We start from the raw sequence: 16,478 nt of genomic DNA on the forward strand, positions 1-16,478 counted from the left end.
AAACTAGAACTGAAATCTAAAGTTTCTGTGAAAATTCCTAGCTCTGAACAGCACTTATTTTGGCTTTGTTCAGAAAATGCTGCCATTCCTTTGAAAACATATCAAATAAAGTTGTTTTTAGATGGTTCTTTTCAGTTTTCAATGCAATTTAGCTAATATGAAATGCAAAAAAACATTTAAAAATAATTTAAGTCTGCAACTAAAAATTCCTCATAATACTGTCATTCTAAATACAACCTTATATTATTTCTCTATTTGGCTAGTCTGCATTCCTGATGATTTGTTCCTATACGTGGGCTTCTGTTTAAACTTTAAATTGTATCAAATCTAAGATTTAAATGGCTTCAAGTATGGCATAAATTGGACTGCAGGTCTCCAAAGCAGTTACCACTAAGCATATAAAAAATCCAGCCTTTGGACAATTAATAGTCATCATCAAAATAGCCTTGTTTCTGACAGATTAACATCAGGGAGAGAAATTGAGCAGCTTTGTTACCACAAAGGAGAGGAGAAAATAGTGAGTTTTTACTGTGAAATTTCTAGGTGAATGCATTTTTTCTTAAAGTCTCAGTAAGAAGGAACAGGAGCAGTGTCAAACACAGACTTAATCTTCATTAGAGATTGAAGTGGTGTCTCTGGTGTCCTACTCCACACTCTGTCTCCTGAATTCTTAGCCCAAGAGTCTGCAGATGAGTTTCAGGGCAAGGGAAAGCCATTTTTAACCCTCGGTTCCTGGGGTAGGTTAGGTTGGGAGGCACCAGTCCAGATTTGGAAATAGGGAGTGAGAATAGGGAAATAGGGAGTCCCATCAGCTGGGACCATAGCACTGCTAAGATAGCTAAATATAGCTGTTTGACCAGGACATCTGCTTTGTAAGGAACTGTGAACTTGTTATAGATTTATGTTATGGAAAACAAAACCTTAACTCACAGAGTCCCGTTTTGTAGTATCTGTAGGTCTAATGCCTTGAGGATTATAACCGTTGCTCCTCAAAAGTTGTTTTCAATTGGCAAAGCATGATCAAGACACATTTCTATAAATCAATATAACCAAGCAGATTATATTTTTACACATTCCAAATAGCATGCCTTTTCCCAAAGGGTAATGAGTTATTCCGTATACCTATTAAGCCATTCGACATACTGATTAGTACAAACTAATAGCAAATTCTGAACCCTGTAGAAATGTTTGCACTTCGGCAGACTGAATAGCTCTTTTATATATATATTTTTTTCCCTAAAATGTTTTACTTTCCCATGGTCTACAAATTCCTCAATTAATTTCCTCAAGTTTTAGTGATACTTTTTTCATAAAGCGTATGATACTAAGTTAGCTTTTAACAGAAGTAACAAAATTATTTTTTAACCTTTCATTAACTGATAATTATAAACATAATATTATTTTTAAGTGTTCAGCTCCAAAGGTATGGAAAACATTGAGTGGCAAAATAATTGAGATGGATACACAGTTTACCATCAGAGCCAGAGAGCTGCAGAACATCTATAAGTGCATTCTGCTGAAAAATATCTCTCAAGATGAAAGGCTGGATGTACTCCTAACGCTTAAACATACTGTGAAGGTACATTAACTTTCTCTTAGTTTTGAGGTATTACTATCAATTTTTAAAAAATGAATACTACAATAAACTGTTTTGTATCGATTGTAAAGATGATTAATGAATGTTTATATACATGAATTTATTTTGTCAACAGCTGTATTGTTTTGGTGTACTTTGGGGAGGATGTGGTTTATGCATTAATATTTATCTAAAAGTTCTCAAACTATATATTATGATATGTAATAAATATAAATGTAGCAAAATGAATATTCTAAACATAAATATACCCATATCTATGCAGTGGATGCAAATACATGGGGATAATACTCAACTCAGTTCAATAAAACAGCAATTGTCTATATATTTTGACCCTTTTCAATGAAAATTTTATTTTTAGCAGTTTTAAAGTGGCATTAGAATATTTTAATTTTTTTCTCTTTATTGATTTAAGACACTTTAAGTGGTTGAGTAGATGGTTCTTGTTGGAAAGTAAGTCTCCATAGATCTCTTGTATTTCTCCCCATTTATTTATTTATTTATTTATTTTGGAGAGAGAGCAGGAGTGGAGGGAAGCAGCAGAAGGAGAGGGAGAAGCAGACTTCCCAACGCTGGGCTCTATCCCAGGTCTCTGAGGTCATGACCTGAGCCACACTTAACCAGCTGAGCCACCCAGGTGCCCCCATTTCTTCTCATCTTGAGAACAAAGGCATTGACTAAATTAGGCATTGACTGCCTTTGTCCTGGATTACCTTTTTTTTTTTTTTTTTAAAGATTTTATTTATTTATTTGAGGGAGAATGAGTGAGAGAGAGCAGAGAGAGGAGAAGGTCAGAGGGAGAAGCAGACTCCCCAAGGAGCTGGGAGCCCGATGCGGGACTCGATCCCGGAAGTCCGGGATCATGACCTGAGCCGAAGGCAGTCGCTCAACCAACTGAGCCACCCAGGCGCCCCTGGATTACCTTTTTAAAGATGTTTGTTTAGTGACTAACATTGGAAGATAGAAATAGTTGGGAAGAAAGTGAGAAGCAGTAGGTCCAGAGGTTGGAAATGAGTATGATATCCATGGTGGGCAGTAAAAGAGCCAGATTGGAAAAAAGAGTGCAGGTAGGGAAGAATACAGTTAGAAATCCTCCTAATTGACATACTTAGGAACATAAACTGGTTGATGACAATAATAATAAAAAGAAAACAAAAACAAAGGGTAGGCTTATAAAAATAAATTGTGCATATTTTAGATAATATGTTTAACCTAGTATATCTACATGTATATTTATTTAACAATATTTTGATAGAGGATTAAGGCCTTTAAGCATGACTCAAATTCTGGATCTATTCATTATGGCTATATTATATTAGATAAGTTATTTAATATTTCTGAAAATTGGTTTCATCATTTATAGAATTAGTTGCTTAGAGGATATAAATATATGCGTGTATATATATGTACATATATATTTATAAAATATAAATAACTATATATATCTCAGTGCTTACAAATAGGGAGCCCTCAATGAATTATAGGTATTACTTTGATGACAATTACTAAGAGACACCAGGGAATCTTAAACCTGAGTACACATTAGAATCATCTGGAGAGCTTGAAAGAGCAAGATTCGCAGAGACAGGAGAGAGATTGAAAGAGAGAGAATATGAGAATCAATGAATAAGGGATAATATCTAGGCCCCATTTGAAGTTAAATTGGATCCTCAAGTGGGAGGGCAATGTTAAAACCTTTAAAAATCTCCCCTAGGTCACTGTAATACGCCTTTATGGTCAAGGACCCCTGATACAGACTCTTGAGTTAGCTTTACCAAGAATGTATTAAAAGGTGCAGAAGAACATTATTTTACAGTTACACTGACTTCACGTTCTGACTCCTCATTCAAACTGTGTTTCTTTTAATCCTCTCTTGAGCAGTTGGAGCAACATACTTCTGTTTTACTATTCATAGATCCTACCCTAATCACCTGACTCTTACTTGGGGCTTTCCTTTTCAACCATACTCATTTCTGTGACTTTATCAAAAAATTATTGTAAATTATACAAATTTTCAGAAAAAATATGTAAAATATACATATATATATAATTTAACAAATATGAAGTCATCAACCATGTAACCTGTCTCAGACCCCAGAACAGGACATTGCCAACATTGTGAGTATCCCTCTTTCTCTTTGAAATCCCAGTTCACCTTCTCATTCCCTAGAATGTTGACTTTCACAGCAGTCATTTCCTTGATTCTCTTCATATTTTTACCACCTATGTATGATGTATGTATGTATGTGTGTGTGTGTGTGTGTGTGTGTGTGTGTATATATATATCTACATATATCTTTAAATAATATAGTTTAGTGTTGCTTACTTTTTGATTTTATTTAAATGGAATGATACTGTGCCTTGCTGCTTTTGCTCAACAACATTAATTTGTAAGATTGGTTTGGTATTGTATATAGCTGTACTCATTTCCGTACATGTGATATTCTATCAATATATGTATTCTATGAATAAGCCATCACTTATTTATGTCATCAATTTATTTGTGGATATTTGGTTGTTTCTAATTTTGGATTATTACGAGCAATGATCCTATATGCACATTTCTCTAAAGCGCCTAAAGAGTGGGATTGCTAGATTGCGGATTACACATATCTGAAGCTCTACTAGATAATGTCAAGTTTTTTTCCAAGTTAGTTGAACCAATTTATACTCCTACCAGTTTCTTTTGGGATTTCTTCATTTTAGAATATAGTTTTCAGTTTGGTGGTAATTTCGAAAACGAACTTAGTGACTTTAAAAATTCTGTACGGAATATGTTTGTGTTTTATATAGGAACATGAATGTAAACTGACTCAGGAAATTCTAGAATTGATTGACAGAGAGGTGGACCTTATAATGAGAGGAGTCAAACATCGTAATCTTGAAGGACTCAGAAAAAGAATTGCAACACTCTTTTTTCATTACATCAAAACACCTCTATTTAATCCAGAAGTTGCAAGACATCTTAAGGTACTCTACTTTTTTTCCTTTATTCCTTTCTCAGAATTCTGAGATATGCCATAGTAAATTGAAGTACATTTAAATTTTGTTTTAATGCTTTAACTTGGGGTCCATGTGGAAGACCATCTTGTTGGTGAAATCTCTTTTGAATGATTGTTTTTTATGTCAATAAATTAAATGTAGTCATTTAATTTCTTCTGTGTCTGTATTTTTAAGTTCGAATTCTTCCCCACTCTCTGAACCAAACTGAATATTACACTGAGCAATCCTATTCTCTCACACTATCATGCTTTTGAACATACTGCTATTTCCACCTGGAATGCTGTCCTCTACTTCACTCAGCTAACTCTTGTTCATTTTCTGACATTTAATTCATGGGTCCCTTCCTTCATGAGGCCTCAGAGAGGGTTAAACTCTTCATTTCTGGGATTCTACATGTGCCTTGTTTGTGTTTCCTTATAAGACTTATTGCTTAGGGACGCCTGGGTGGCTCAGTTGGTTAAGTGGCTGCCTTCGGCTCAGGTCATGATCCCAGCATCCTGGGATCGAGTCCCACATTGGGCTCCTTGCTCAGCGGGGAGCCTGCTTCTCCCTCTGCCTCTGCCTGCCATTCTGTCTGCCTGTGCTCACTCTCTCTCTCTCTCTGACAAATAAATAAAATCTTAAAAAAAAAAAGACTTATTGCTTAGTCATAGTTATGACTGAACAGATATCCTGAGAGAGCTTCCAAGTGTAACATGTATTTGAATTAAACTACCATTTCCAGCCCCAACATGCTTAGGCCTCTATGAGGATTTTGCTGTCTAGAGTCAAGGAAAGTATCTTACTGCCTTCTTACTGTCCAAAACTATTTAAAAACACTTTTAAGTTCGGAAGGGAGTGTCTTACTAAGGAATTCTAAATAGTGTTATATTCTAATTATTATATTTAGAGTTATAATTTATTAAGAAGCCGGATAAACATGTATTTTGCTCTTTTTTTGATGTAAAATCTTAATATTTAGGTAAAACTTTTATTTTTTATTTTTAAAAAGATTTTATTCATTTATTTGAGAGACAGAGAGAGAGAGAGAGAATGAGAGAGAGAGAGAAAGAGAACATGAGAAGGGGGAGGATCAGAGGGAGAAGCAGACTCCCTGCCAGACTCGATCATGGGACTCCAGGATTATGACCTGAGCCGAAGGCAGTTGCTTAACCAACTGAGACACCCAGGCACCCTAGTTAAAACTTTTAGAAAAATAAAATTAATTTCATATTTTATTTTAAATGGATTTTTATTTTTTTATTTGTTATTATTTCTTAGGATTTATTTATTTTTAGAGAGCAAAAGAAAGAGAGAACACATGCAAATGGGGAGAAGTAGAGGGAGAGGGAGAAAGAGAATCCTAAGCACACTCCCCACTGAGCCCAGAACTTGGTGTGGGGCTCGATCTTACAACCCTGAGATCAGACCTGAGCAGAAACCAAGAATTGGATGCTCTACTGATGGAGCCACCCAGCTACCCCTTTAATGGATTTTTTTTTTTAAAGATTTTATTTATTTATTTGACAGACAGAGATCACAAGCAGGCAGAGAGGCAGGCAGAGAGGGAGAGAGGAGGAAGCAGGCTCCTCGCTGAGCAGAGAGCCCGATGCGGGGCTCGATCCCAGGACCTTGAGATCATGACCTGAGCTGAAGGCAGAGGCTTCAACCCACTGAGCCACCCAGGTGCCCCCCTTTAATGGATTTTTAAAACTTAATTGTATTGCAAGAGAATATAACAAAAAGTCAGTGTCCCTGGCTGCCTCGGTCTGTAGAACATGCAACTCTTGATCTCAGGGTTATAAGTTTGAGCTCCACATTGGGTGGAAAGATTAGTTAAAAATAAAATCTTAAAAAATATATATATATATAAATATAACAAAACTCCAAGAGAAAAATTGCCCATTATATTATTTCTTATTCAAATTAATGTTCTACTAGCCCAAGCTACCTTCTGGTCCTCTATATACTTAACTCAGCTTTTATATATTTGCAGTAATAGATTTTAATATTCTACACATTCACATAACAAATTTGACTATTCGGGGTCAGTTTTGACAAATGCAGTCATGTAATCAATAGCACAATCAAGATAAGAAATAGTCTTGCCTCCTCCCCCCGAGTTCCCTCATGCTGCCACCTTGTAGTCAGCCCTTCCCCCAGCAACCTGACCCTTGACGGACACGGGTGTGCATTGTATATCTATGGTTATACCCAAGCCAGTATGTCATATAAATGGAATCCCACTATATGTAACTTTTTGAGAACAGGCTTCCTTCCTTTAGCATATTACATTTGATACTCACCCATGTTTTTGAGTGTATCATTAATTTTTGTTAGAGTTGAGTAATATTTTTGTTGTCTGGGTATACTAGAGCTTTTTTAGCCATTCACAGTTATAGAACATTAGACTGTTTTTTAGTGTTGGACTTTTGTGAGTAAAATCACTACAAACACTTGATTGTGAGTTTTTGTGTAAATTGATTGTTTTGGATTAAATACGTAGGAAGTGGGATTTTTGAGTCATCTGGTAAATGCATATTTACCTTTATAAGAGATGGCCAAACTTTCTTTCCACACTGGCTGAACCATGTTTCATCCCTATCTCTAACGTGAGAGTTCCAATAGTTCTGCATCCTTGTCAGAAGCTGGGATTGCCAGTCTCTTTTAATTTTGGAATTCTACTAAATGTATAGTAGTATCCCATTATATTTTAATCTGTGATTTCCTGATGCATATAATATTAAGCATCTTTCTGTGCATCTTTTTTTTACCATCCATGTAACTTTTTGGTGAAGTATCTGCACATACCTTTTCCCACTACCCCTCTTCTTAAAATTGAGTTGTTCGTTTTCTCATTACTGAGTTTTGAGAATTCCTTATATATTTTATATGTAAGTCCTTTGTAAGATACATGATTCGTAAATATTTTTCCTCAGTCTGTAGCTTGTCTTCACATTCTCTTAATAGTATCTTTAACAGAGCAGATTTTTATTATTTCAGTGAAGTTGAATTTACCCCCCCCTTTTTTTTTAAAGATTTTATTTATTCATTTGACAGAGATCACAAGTAGGCAGAGAGGCAAGCAGAGAGAGAGGAAGGGAAGCAGGCTCCCTGCTGAGCAGAGAGCCCGATGCGGGGCTCCATCCCAGGACCCTGAGATCATGACCTGAGCTGAAGGCAGAAGCTTTAACCCACTGAGCCACCCAGGCACCCCTGAATTTACTCCTTTTTAAAATGGATCATGCTGTTGGCATTTATTTTGTACTAAAGAAATATTTTTCAAAGAATTAATATTGTTAAAATGTTCATACTACCCAAAGTGATCTATACATTCCACCCAATCCCTATCAAAATTCCAATGGTATTTCCCACAGAAATGGAAAAAAAAAAAAAAAAAAAAAGAACCATAAAATTTGTATGGAACCACAAAAGAGCCCGTATAGCCAAAGCAATCTCTAGAAAGAAGAACAAAGCTGGAGGCATCATGCTTCCTGATTTCAAAGTATATTCCAAAACTATATAGTTCAAACAGTATGATACTGGCACAAAAACAGATACATAGATCAGTGCCACAAAATAGAAAGCCCAAAAACAAACCCACAATGGAGTTAAGAACATACCATAGAGAAAGGATAGTTTCCTTACTAAATGATGTTGAAAAAAACTGAATAGCCACATGCAAAAAAAATCAACCTTTATCTCACACCACATACAAAAATCAACTCAAAATAGGTTAAAGATTTAAATATAAGACCTGAAACTATAATACTATTAAAAGGAAATACAGGGAAAATCTTGTTGACCTTGACCTTAGCAGTGATTTTTTTGGTCATGATAATAAAAGCAAAGGTGACAGAAGCAAAAATAGATGTGATTTATCAAATTGAAAACCTTTTACACAGAGAGGAAACAGTCAACAAAATGAAAGGTGACCTACAGGATGGGAAAAAATATTTGCAAACCATGTATCTGATGAATTAATACAAAAAAAAAGTCACTTATAACAACTCAACAGCAAAATAATTTTAACCAACTTAAAAATGGGCAAAAGAGGGGCACTTGGGTGGCTCAGTGGGTTATGCTTCTGCCTTCAGCTCAGGTTATGATCTCAGAGTCCTGGGACCGAGCCCCATGTCGGGCTCTCTGCTTGGTGGAGAGCCTTCCCCCCCGCCGCCCCCCGCTGCTCTGCCTACTTGTGATCTCTCTCTCTGTCAAATAAATAAAAAAATCTTAATGAGCAAAAGACCTCAATAGACATTTTCTCAAAGAAGATATAATGGCCAACATGAACATGAAAAAGTGCTTCACACCACTAATGTTTGGGAAATGCATATCCAAACCACAATGAGATATCCTCTTATACCTATAAGAATGGCTAGTATCAAAAAGACAAGAAATAACAACTGTTGGCAAAGATAGGGAGAAAAGGGAACGCTTGTATTATTCTGTTCTCTGAAATTTAAATTGGTACAGCCATTACAGAAAACAGTACGGAAGTTCCTCAAAAAAATAAAAATAGAACCACTATATGATATAGAGTTTCAAGTTTTGAATATGGATCATTAAACCAATCCAAATTTAGTGTTAAGATAAATGAAATGACAAAAACACTTAGTTTAGCAGGCTTTTATTTATATGTGAATCTGGCCTGTAAAATTAATGTAGCAGGACACCAAAAATCTAAATTCTTTTAAAAAATAATACATATTTCTTAATATTTTGGCAGGATAAATGAATACTGCTTGAAATTTAAATTTTGTGTAGAATGGGAAGTTAAAGGAAATAAGACTAAGAATTAACCAACTTTTTAATCTCATTCTAAGATAAGTTAGCCCTCAATGCTTCTGTTGAATAATGTTTGGCCTGACTTTTGTAACTTTTTCTTTCTTTTTTTTTCTTTTTCTTTTTCTCTTTTTTTCTTTCTTTTTCTTTTTCTTTATTTTTTTTTTACTACTTAGGTCCCTCCAGACCCATTGAAGTTTTATAAGAAGATTTATTTTTGCCACGGTTGCCAGCTCTATTTGCCTTCCACAGAGTTTGCCGTCTCATCCACCTTACACCGCATATACCGGTGTCGTCACTGTATTAACCTTGACAATGAGACTCGACAACGAGAATCATTTTTGAAGTACAAATGTTTACTACAGCGGCTCTACTATTCAGAAGCTGATTATGAAGATGATTCCAAAATTGCTTTCCTGATCCAGGTATGATCAGTGCGGGTTGCCAGTCATGGATGAAATTTATTCACTGATTTTACAGAAAAGATTCCTGCTTTCCCACAGAAACCTTTTAAAATAATGGTTTGGGGTGCCAGGGTGGCTCAGTGGGTTAAGCCTCTGCCTTCGGCTCGGGTCATGGTCTCAGGGTCCTGGGATCAAGCCCTGCATCGGGCTCTCTGCTCAGCGGGGAGCCTGCTTCTCTCTCTGCCTGCCTCTCTGCCTACTTGTGATCTCTGTCAAATAAATAAATGAAAATCTTTAAAATAATGGTTCTTTTCTTTATGCTTATACTTTGCGAAGCTTGCCCCTCTGGCAATTCTAAGTCTGAAGACCTCGGGATAAAAAACCATTTCAAGAATTTTAGCTACTATGGTTTAGATTAAAAAACAAAAAAAAGGTTTTTAAACAGTTACTTCATTTCCCCCCATTTTCCTTCTTTTTTCATTAAGACAACAAAGTCTTTTAATAACACTAAGGAAATTGCTTAATCCTTATCAAATATCAATTTTTTCATTTGTAAAGTGGAAAAAAAAATGGCCTACAATAACCCTGAGGATAAGGGTTAGGATAAGGATATTGGTGAATAATACATTTTGAGAAGCCCTGAATATCATATACACATAAGGTAAAATTAGCATACTGGAGGAAATATATGCATCTTTCTCTGGGTTAAAGATGCAGTCTCTCTGACTGTGAAACTAATAATGTAGCTTGGGCAGAGTGAGCAGAGATTTGATGAAAAATTAGAAGATAGGTGGCACCTGGGTGGCTCAGTGGGTTAAAGCCTCTGTCTTCGGCTCAGGTCATGATCTCAGGGTCCTGGAATCGAGCCCCGCATTGGGCTCTCTGCTCAGCAGGGAGCCTGCTCCCCCCGCCCCCCCGAGTCTGCCTCTCTGCCTACTTATGATCTCTGTCTGTCAAATAAATAAATAAACTCTTTAAAAAAATTAGAAGATATAAGAAGCACTAAAAACTTCATGAATAAAGTTTCTCTTTTAAAAATGTGCTCAATATGATTATTTCCTCAAGTAATAGAATAATCTTAAAGAACTGTTATGTTTAGAAGAAAACATTATTTTTCAAACTTGTGTTGACATGCAGCTACAAGATATTCAGTACCTGGTAGAGAACATCTGGGCATCGCAGTCAGTGCTCAGTGCCTGGAAGGATCTCAATGATCTGGTCATGGTCAGGTGGGATAAGTCCTTGGAATGGTCCCCCTGGAACTGCATTCTTCTTACCAAAGATGAAGGTGTTGCTCATCTCAAGCTAACAAGTTTCGAAGAGGTAAGAAAGTGGAAATTTATTTGAGGAATTAATTTGATCAGTGAAAATATTAGAGTGTAATCTTTTACTACATTCCATGCATGATTTTCATAATTCCATTGGATGAAGAAACAGAGAGCGAATAACAGTAACAAAATGTGTGGATGGTATTTATGGCTGCGATTAAAATTAAAAGGATGCTAAGGCATAGAAAAGGACAAGATAAGAGATCTGAACATCTTGCAAGTATCTAAACTTGGTTCCCCTCTCTGCTAATAATAACAAGTTCAAGCGTGTCATTCCATGGTAAATTCCATGAGTACAGGGAATTTTATTTAGCTTATTCATGTCTGTCTCTCTGATAAACTACACCAGTGCCTGTCACACATTAGGAGTTTTAGTAAGTATTTGCTGAATGAATAAATGAAATACCAGATAGATATTATATAACCTAGAATCTGCCCTTCTTTGATTAACCATCATGAGTCTGTCTAAAAAGCACACTAAATTCTCAAATTTTGCTCATAATCTTGTGCTCTAAATGGGAATCATAGTGAGGGGTATGGTTCTGAGACTCCATTTTTTATTTTCTCCCAACTAACTTGGAGTGAGGAAAGCACTGTAAAAATTCAATACCATTTAATTTTAGTTACTTACAAGATGCAATCCATAAAACCTTTTGATGAGCAGAATTGAGTTCATCAGAGATTCTCTTACACTGAGCAAACATAGGATCCCAACACCTGATGCTGATTCTCTACCTTCTATTGATTAAATTTCTATACTATTAATTTCATGCAAAATATCAGTTAAGAAAAAATAAAGAAATGACTTCAAATTTAATAGTCATTTTGAATGGTGCTATTCCCTGCTTCTGTTTTTACTGGGGAGGCAGAAGTTATAAAGAGGAGAAACTAGTTAAATTTTTAGCTTTTTTGAATAATTTTCTAGGAGAAGCCAGGCTCAGAAAAAGGGATTGAAAGAAAAAACAGCATGAAACTGAAACTGTGTTAAATATTATATTTAGTAAACTAAACTGCTTCATAAATATTTAATCACAGAAAGCATAGCCAACACTACAATATTATTTCATCTAGGACCCGTAGTGGGATTGAAGTTCATTCCCAAAGCTGATATTACTGCTTCAATTAATCCACACACTCCTTTTGTGTATTTGATCAAATTACTGCAGTACCAAATTAAGTGTTCTATTCACATGCATTTCTGATTTCAGGATGATGATCTTACTGAATTTCTATAATAGAACTAAGGTTCTCAACCAAACAAACTAAAAAAAAAAAAAAAAACAGTAACAACATCTTTTTATGGTTTCGGCCTAATGTAATCGGTTAAGTATTAATATTCAGCCTCATTAAAGAATAGTTTATGTCTTGCCACAAGTTAAAGCATTTCTAGGATTTCCTTAATGCCCAGAGATACTTGCTTTCTCAGTAAGTAAAAAAATGCTCAAACTTTAAAATAATCTTGGCTCCCTGAAATCATGACACAAGTTATAGGAAAAGCCTGGAAAAAGGCTTCTGTTCGCTGAATGTAAATGATGCAGAGCAGTTTCTTGTGTGCACATTGGTCAAAGTAGAAACAATAGTGAATTTAAAGTCAGGAGACCTGACCCAGTATTTCCCCATTTCTGTCACTCGTAATCTATAGGACATTAAGACCTACTTCTTTGCATCATAAATTTTTGTGAAGGTTAGCTAAACGCATGCAATCAATACAGAGGATCAGAGCAGCCCTGGTTGAATTCTGGCTCTATCACTTAGGAGCTGGGAGAAGTCGAGCAAATTTGCTCATGTCTCGGTGCCTTAGTTCCCTCATCTGTCAAAAGGGGATAATGTGAAAAAGGGGATAATATATACTGTATATCTTTCCATATTATATTACTCTTTAAAAGTTGCTTATTGTTCCTTTGCTTGTATGTACCATAATATGCTTATCTTACCTTTAATGATTACATTTTTGTTCTGTGAAGGTGCTTTGAAAACCTTTTAAGTTCTGTACACATGTAATTTAGTGTTGCATATCAGAAATGTGTTAATTTTCTTAATGAAGTAAGGACTAAGAAGTGGTAGAACACAGATTAGTGCAAGGGATGAGTATTTTGCCCTGGTATATGTGTCTGGTAGAGAGGAAAGTTAAAAATAGGCCCAGGGAACTCCTACATAATAATCTCTGCCAGAATATTATATGCTTTGGCTCCTTTTCTCCAGGCTTTTTTTTTACCTTTGTTTTGACACGATAGAGGGATCTTTAGTGAGGGATGTCTTACTATTAGAAAACAAATTTTAGGAGGAGGTACAAGTTGTATTTGTGATTTGATTGAAAAGAAGTGTCGATTAAGATTAATAAAGGAAATAGATGGTATTTATTAATTCAATTAGAATTTTCTTTTGAATGTGCCTGCCCCGTACTGTGCTAGGTTCTTGGAGTAGAACAAGGACGGGTATGGATACAAGTCTTCATTGTTTCGGCTGTATCCAAGTTTGGTTGCAAAGAACAGACTAAGCAATTGATAATGACTTAATCAAATGGGAAGTTGGTTTCCATCAAGCAAGAAGTCCAGAGGTTGGCAGTCTGGGGTCCAGATGGTGGCTCCACAGTGCTCTCAGAAACCCAGGCCCTCTGACCTTTTCTTCAGCTCTGTTTAACACTTGACTTTCATTCTCATGCTTGTGGACTCTTAGGGATGAAATAGTTAAATCATCTCCTGTATTCTCTTAAAAAAACTTTCTTGTACGCTTTGTCCAATGGCTTCTGTTATATGTATGTATGTATATACATACATGTATGTATAATGGCCGGAAACTTGTCACATGCCCACCCCTAGCTGGAATAAAGGCTGGGAAAGCTGAGCACATCCCACAATATAAGATCAGGCCTCCAAATACCAGGGGAAGAGAGAGCGGATGTGGGGCTGGCAGCAAGCAGTCTGCGGCTCTCATGAGAAAACGGATGTCGGGGCGCCTGGGTGGCTCTGTGGGTTAAAGCCTCTGCCTCCAGCTCAGGTCATGATCCTAGGGTCCTGGGATCGAGCCCCGCATTGGGCTCTCTGCTCCACGGGGAGCCTGCTTCCTCCTCTCTCTCTCTGCCTGCCTCTCTGCCTACTTGTGATCTGTCTGTCAAATAAATAAATAAAAATCTTAAAAAAAAAAAAAAAAGAAAACGGATGGTCATATACAGTGGCAACGCTGCATAACAAAAAACGTTCAAAGTACTGTTCTAGCTGTGGAGAGACAAGAAGCATAAACATTAATAAAGAATTAAAGTGGAAAGGTACAGAGGCTTGATAAAGGCAGAAAGGTTATTTTCTGTTTAGAAGACAGAAAATGGACTCATGAAGTAGGAATTCAAGGTGGTAAAAAGGGGTACAAAGAGAAGTTTATACTGTCAGAATACCATCATAATCTTTGTTTTGGACCCTGGAGATTGGGAGATAAGTACCAATTTTAAAAAAAATAACTTGGGCAAAAGTTGGTAATTTAACCAGTGTTGAAGTAGAGTTAAAGAGAGAACCAAGGTGACAAAATCGTTCATTCAAATATATTGATTTTGGATGGTGTTGAGAGACACTTATATAAAAAAGACCCAGTTTGAACCTTCAAGGAGTATTCCTTATAATGGAGGGACTCTCAAGCAAATAGTGAAATTGAAGGCAGAATGAACTAAATATTACAATTAAAATACATAAAAGTACTTGCAAGTAAGAAGAAGGAGGGATTAGTTTGGACTCAGAGGTCAGAGGGAGAGTCAGAAAAGGCTTCAGGGTTAGAGCAGCATAGCAGCTGAGCCCTGAAAGGTGGTAGACAAAGTAGGAAGCAATGTTCTCTGGGGTGAGAGGACAGATGAGCAAGGGCACCAAGATATGAAAGTGTTTTTATTTTTTTGTTTGGCAAAATATATCTGTGACATTTAATAGAATTTGATTTTCTTTTCTTTTCAGGGATATGAACCCTTGTTTATTCACAAGATCAAACACAAACATATCCTGGCTAAGAACTATTTTTCTCAAATTCCAGTGCTGGCTTCATATTTACTTGGTGATGGTGAGATAGATGAGATCCGAAAGAAATATCACTCAGAAACAACTCCTAAGATTATAGTGTCCCAGAGGCCTAGTCCCTAGAAGATCCAGGAGTATTTGATGATCAGCATTTTTGTCCACTGCTAATAGAGGAATACAGAGGCTGTATAATATGGAAATAGAATTTTATCTTTTTATTGATTTTAGTTGTTTTTTTGTTTCTCATAGTATTATAAGTTTATGAAGACAAAACATCCTCATATAAATGTTTTATTATTAGACGTTTAGTGAAAATTGAAATACAGTTTAGTTCCTGAAAGTAATATTTTAAGGTAAAGAGAACATTTTATTTTTCATATTTTCACAATTAAAATTTTTAGAAATTTCAGTGCACTATAAAACCAACAAACAAAAGCTAGGTTTAACTTTTGACTCAAGTAATTTAAGTTAAATGTAGTTGTGGAATAGTCAGTATATAGATGGGAGGAAACATAAAATTCTCTTTCTTAAAAATCTTTGCAGGTGGGATAAAAGACGCTATATTTAAATACAACGATTTTAATCTTCACTTTTTATTTTCTACTTTTACCTTCCATGCTTCCTAAAATCCCAGTAAAACAACTGGAATTATTTCTAAATAAACAAACAAATGCATTCCATGCTGGAAAGCAGGGTAAACAGTAGAACTATCTTTTACTCTATTGGCGGAAAACTCCCAATGGGGCAATGATGACATTCTGGAGGAAGGATAAACTTGGTTAACTGTAACAGCCTCATTCCTCAGTAAGACAAAGAAATAACCTTGACTACATGCATGTCAGAGACCTACAGTGATGAACAGTGTGTGTGTGTGTGTGTGTGTGTGTGTGTGTGTGTGTGTGTCTTAATAAGAAATTGACACTCAAAATAGGAAAATTCAAGGAGGTTGTATTTACAGAGGGAGTTATTATAAAGTGTGGGCAGTATTTAGGGAAACTAAAGGAATAGTGCAGGAACTCAGGGCCAGTATGAGATACAGGCTATCTCGACCCCTTGTCTTAAATGAACATGCAGAGGAAGAGGTCTGAGAATGCTCAGTGTAAAGAAGGTAGTTGAGAGGATCAGAAGCCAACTGTCATGGGATAGTCAGCCCTAGGTGGTCTCATGAACTGGAGAAATAAATACTCCAATTTCATACTTCTCCCTTTCTCTAGTCTCCTGCTTGCTTTCCCCATTAGTAGATCCCAGAAGGAAAGCAGGAGAAATAGACTTCTGTTGGCATAATTCATGCAGTTTCAGGGAAAAGAGTGGAGTAGATAATGGGGATGGTGGATCTAGACGGCTAAATAGAAGATACCTTCTTAGTATGAAGTTAGAGTGAAGCTCTATAACT

General features: G+C 36.1%; 1 protein-coding gene across 1 annotated transcript in view; it reads left to right on the forward strand.

Moving 5' to 3' along the window:
* LOC111152104 (IQ motif and ubiquitin domain containing) overlaps positions 1-15,208 on the forward strand; it is a 42,054-nt gene extending 26,846 nt beyond the window's left edge. Inside the window, exons 9-13 of the mRNA XM_022510411.1 lie at positions 1,409-1,579; positions 4,388-4,564; positions 9,538-9,786; positions 10,903-11,088; positions 15,026-15,208. Coding sequence (XP_022366119.1) covers positions 1,409-1,579; positions 4,388-4,564; positions 9,538-9,786; positions 10,903-11,088; positions 15,026-15,208 — 966 coding nt within the window. The remainder of the gene's footprint in view (positions 1-1,408; positions 1,580-4,387; positions 4,565-9,537; positions 9,787-10,902; positions 11,089-15,025) is intronic.
* The last annotated feature ends 1,270 nt before the right edge of the window (positions 15,209-16,478 follow it).

The sequence above is a fragment of the Enhydra lutris genome, unplaced genomic scaffold (genome assembly GCF_002288905.1).
Source record: "Enhydra lutris kenyoni isolate GAN:26980312 unplaced genomic scaffold, ASM228890v2 scaffoldscaffold27, whole genome shotgun sequence".
NCBI classification, from domain to species: Eukaryota; Metazoa; Chordata; class Mammalia; order Carnivora; family Mustelidae; genus Enhydra; species Enhydra lutris.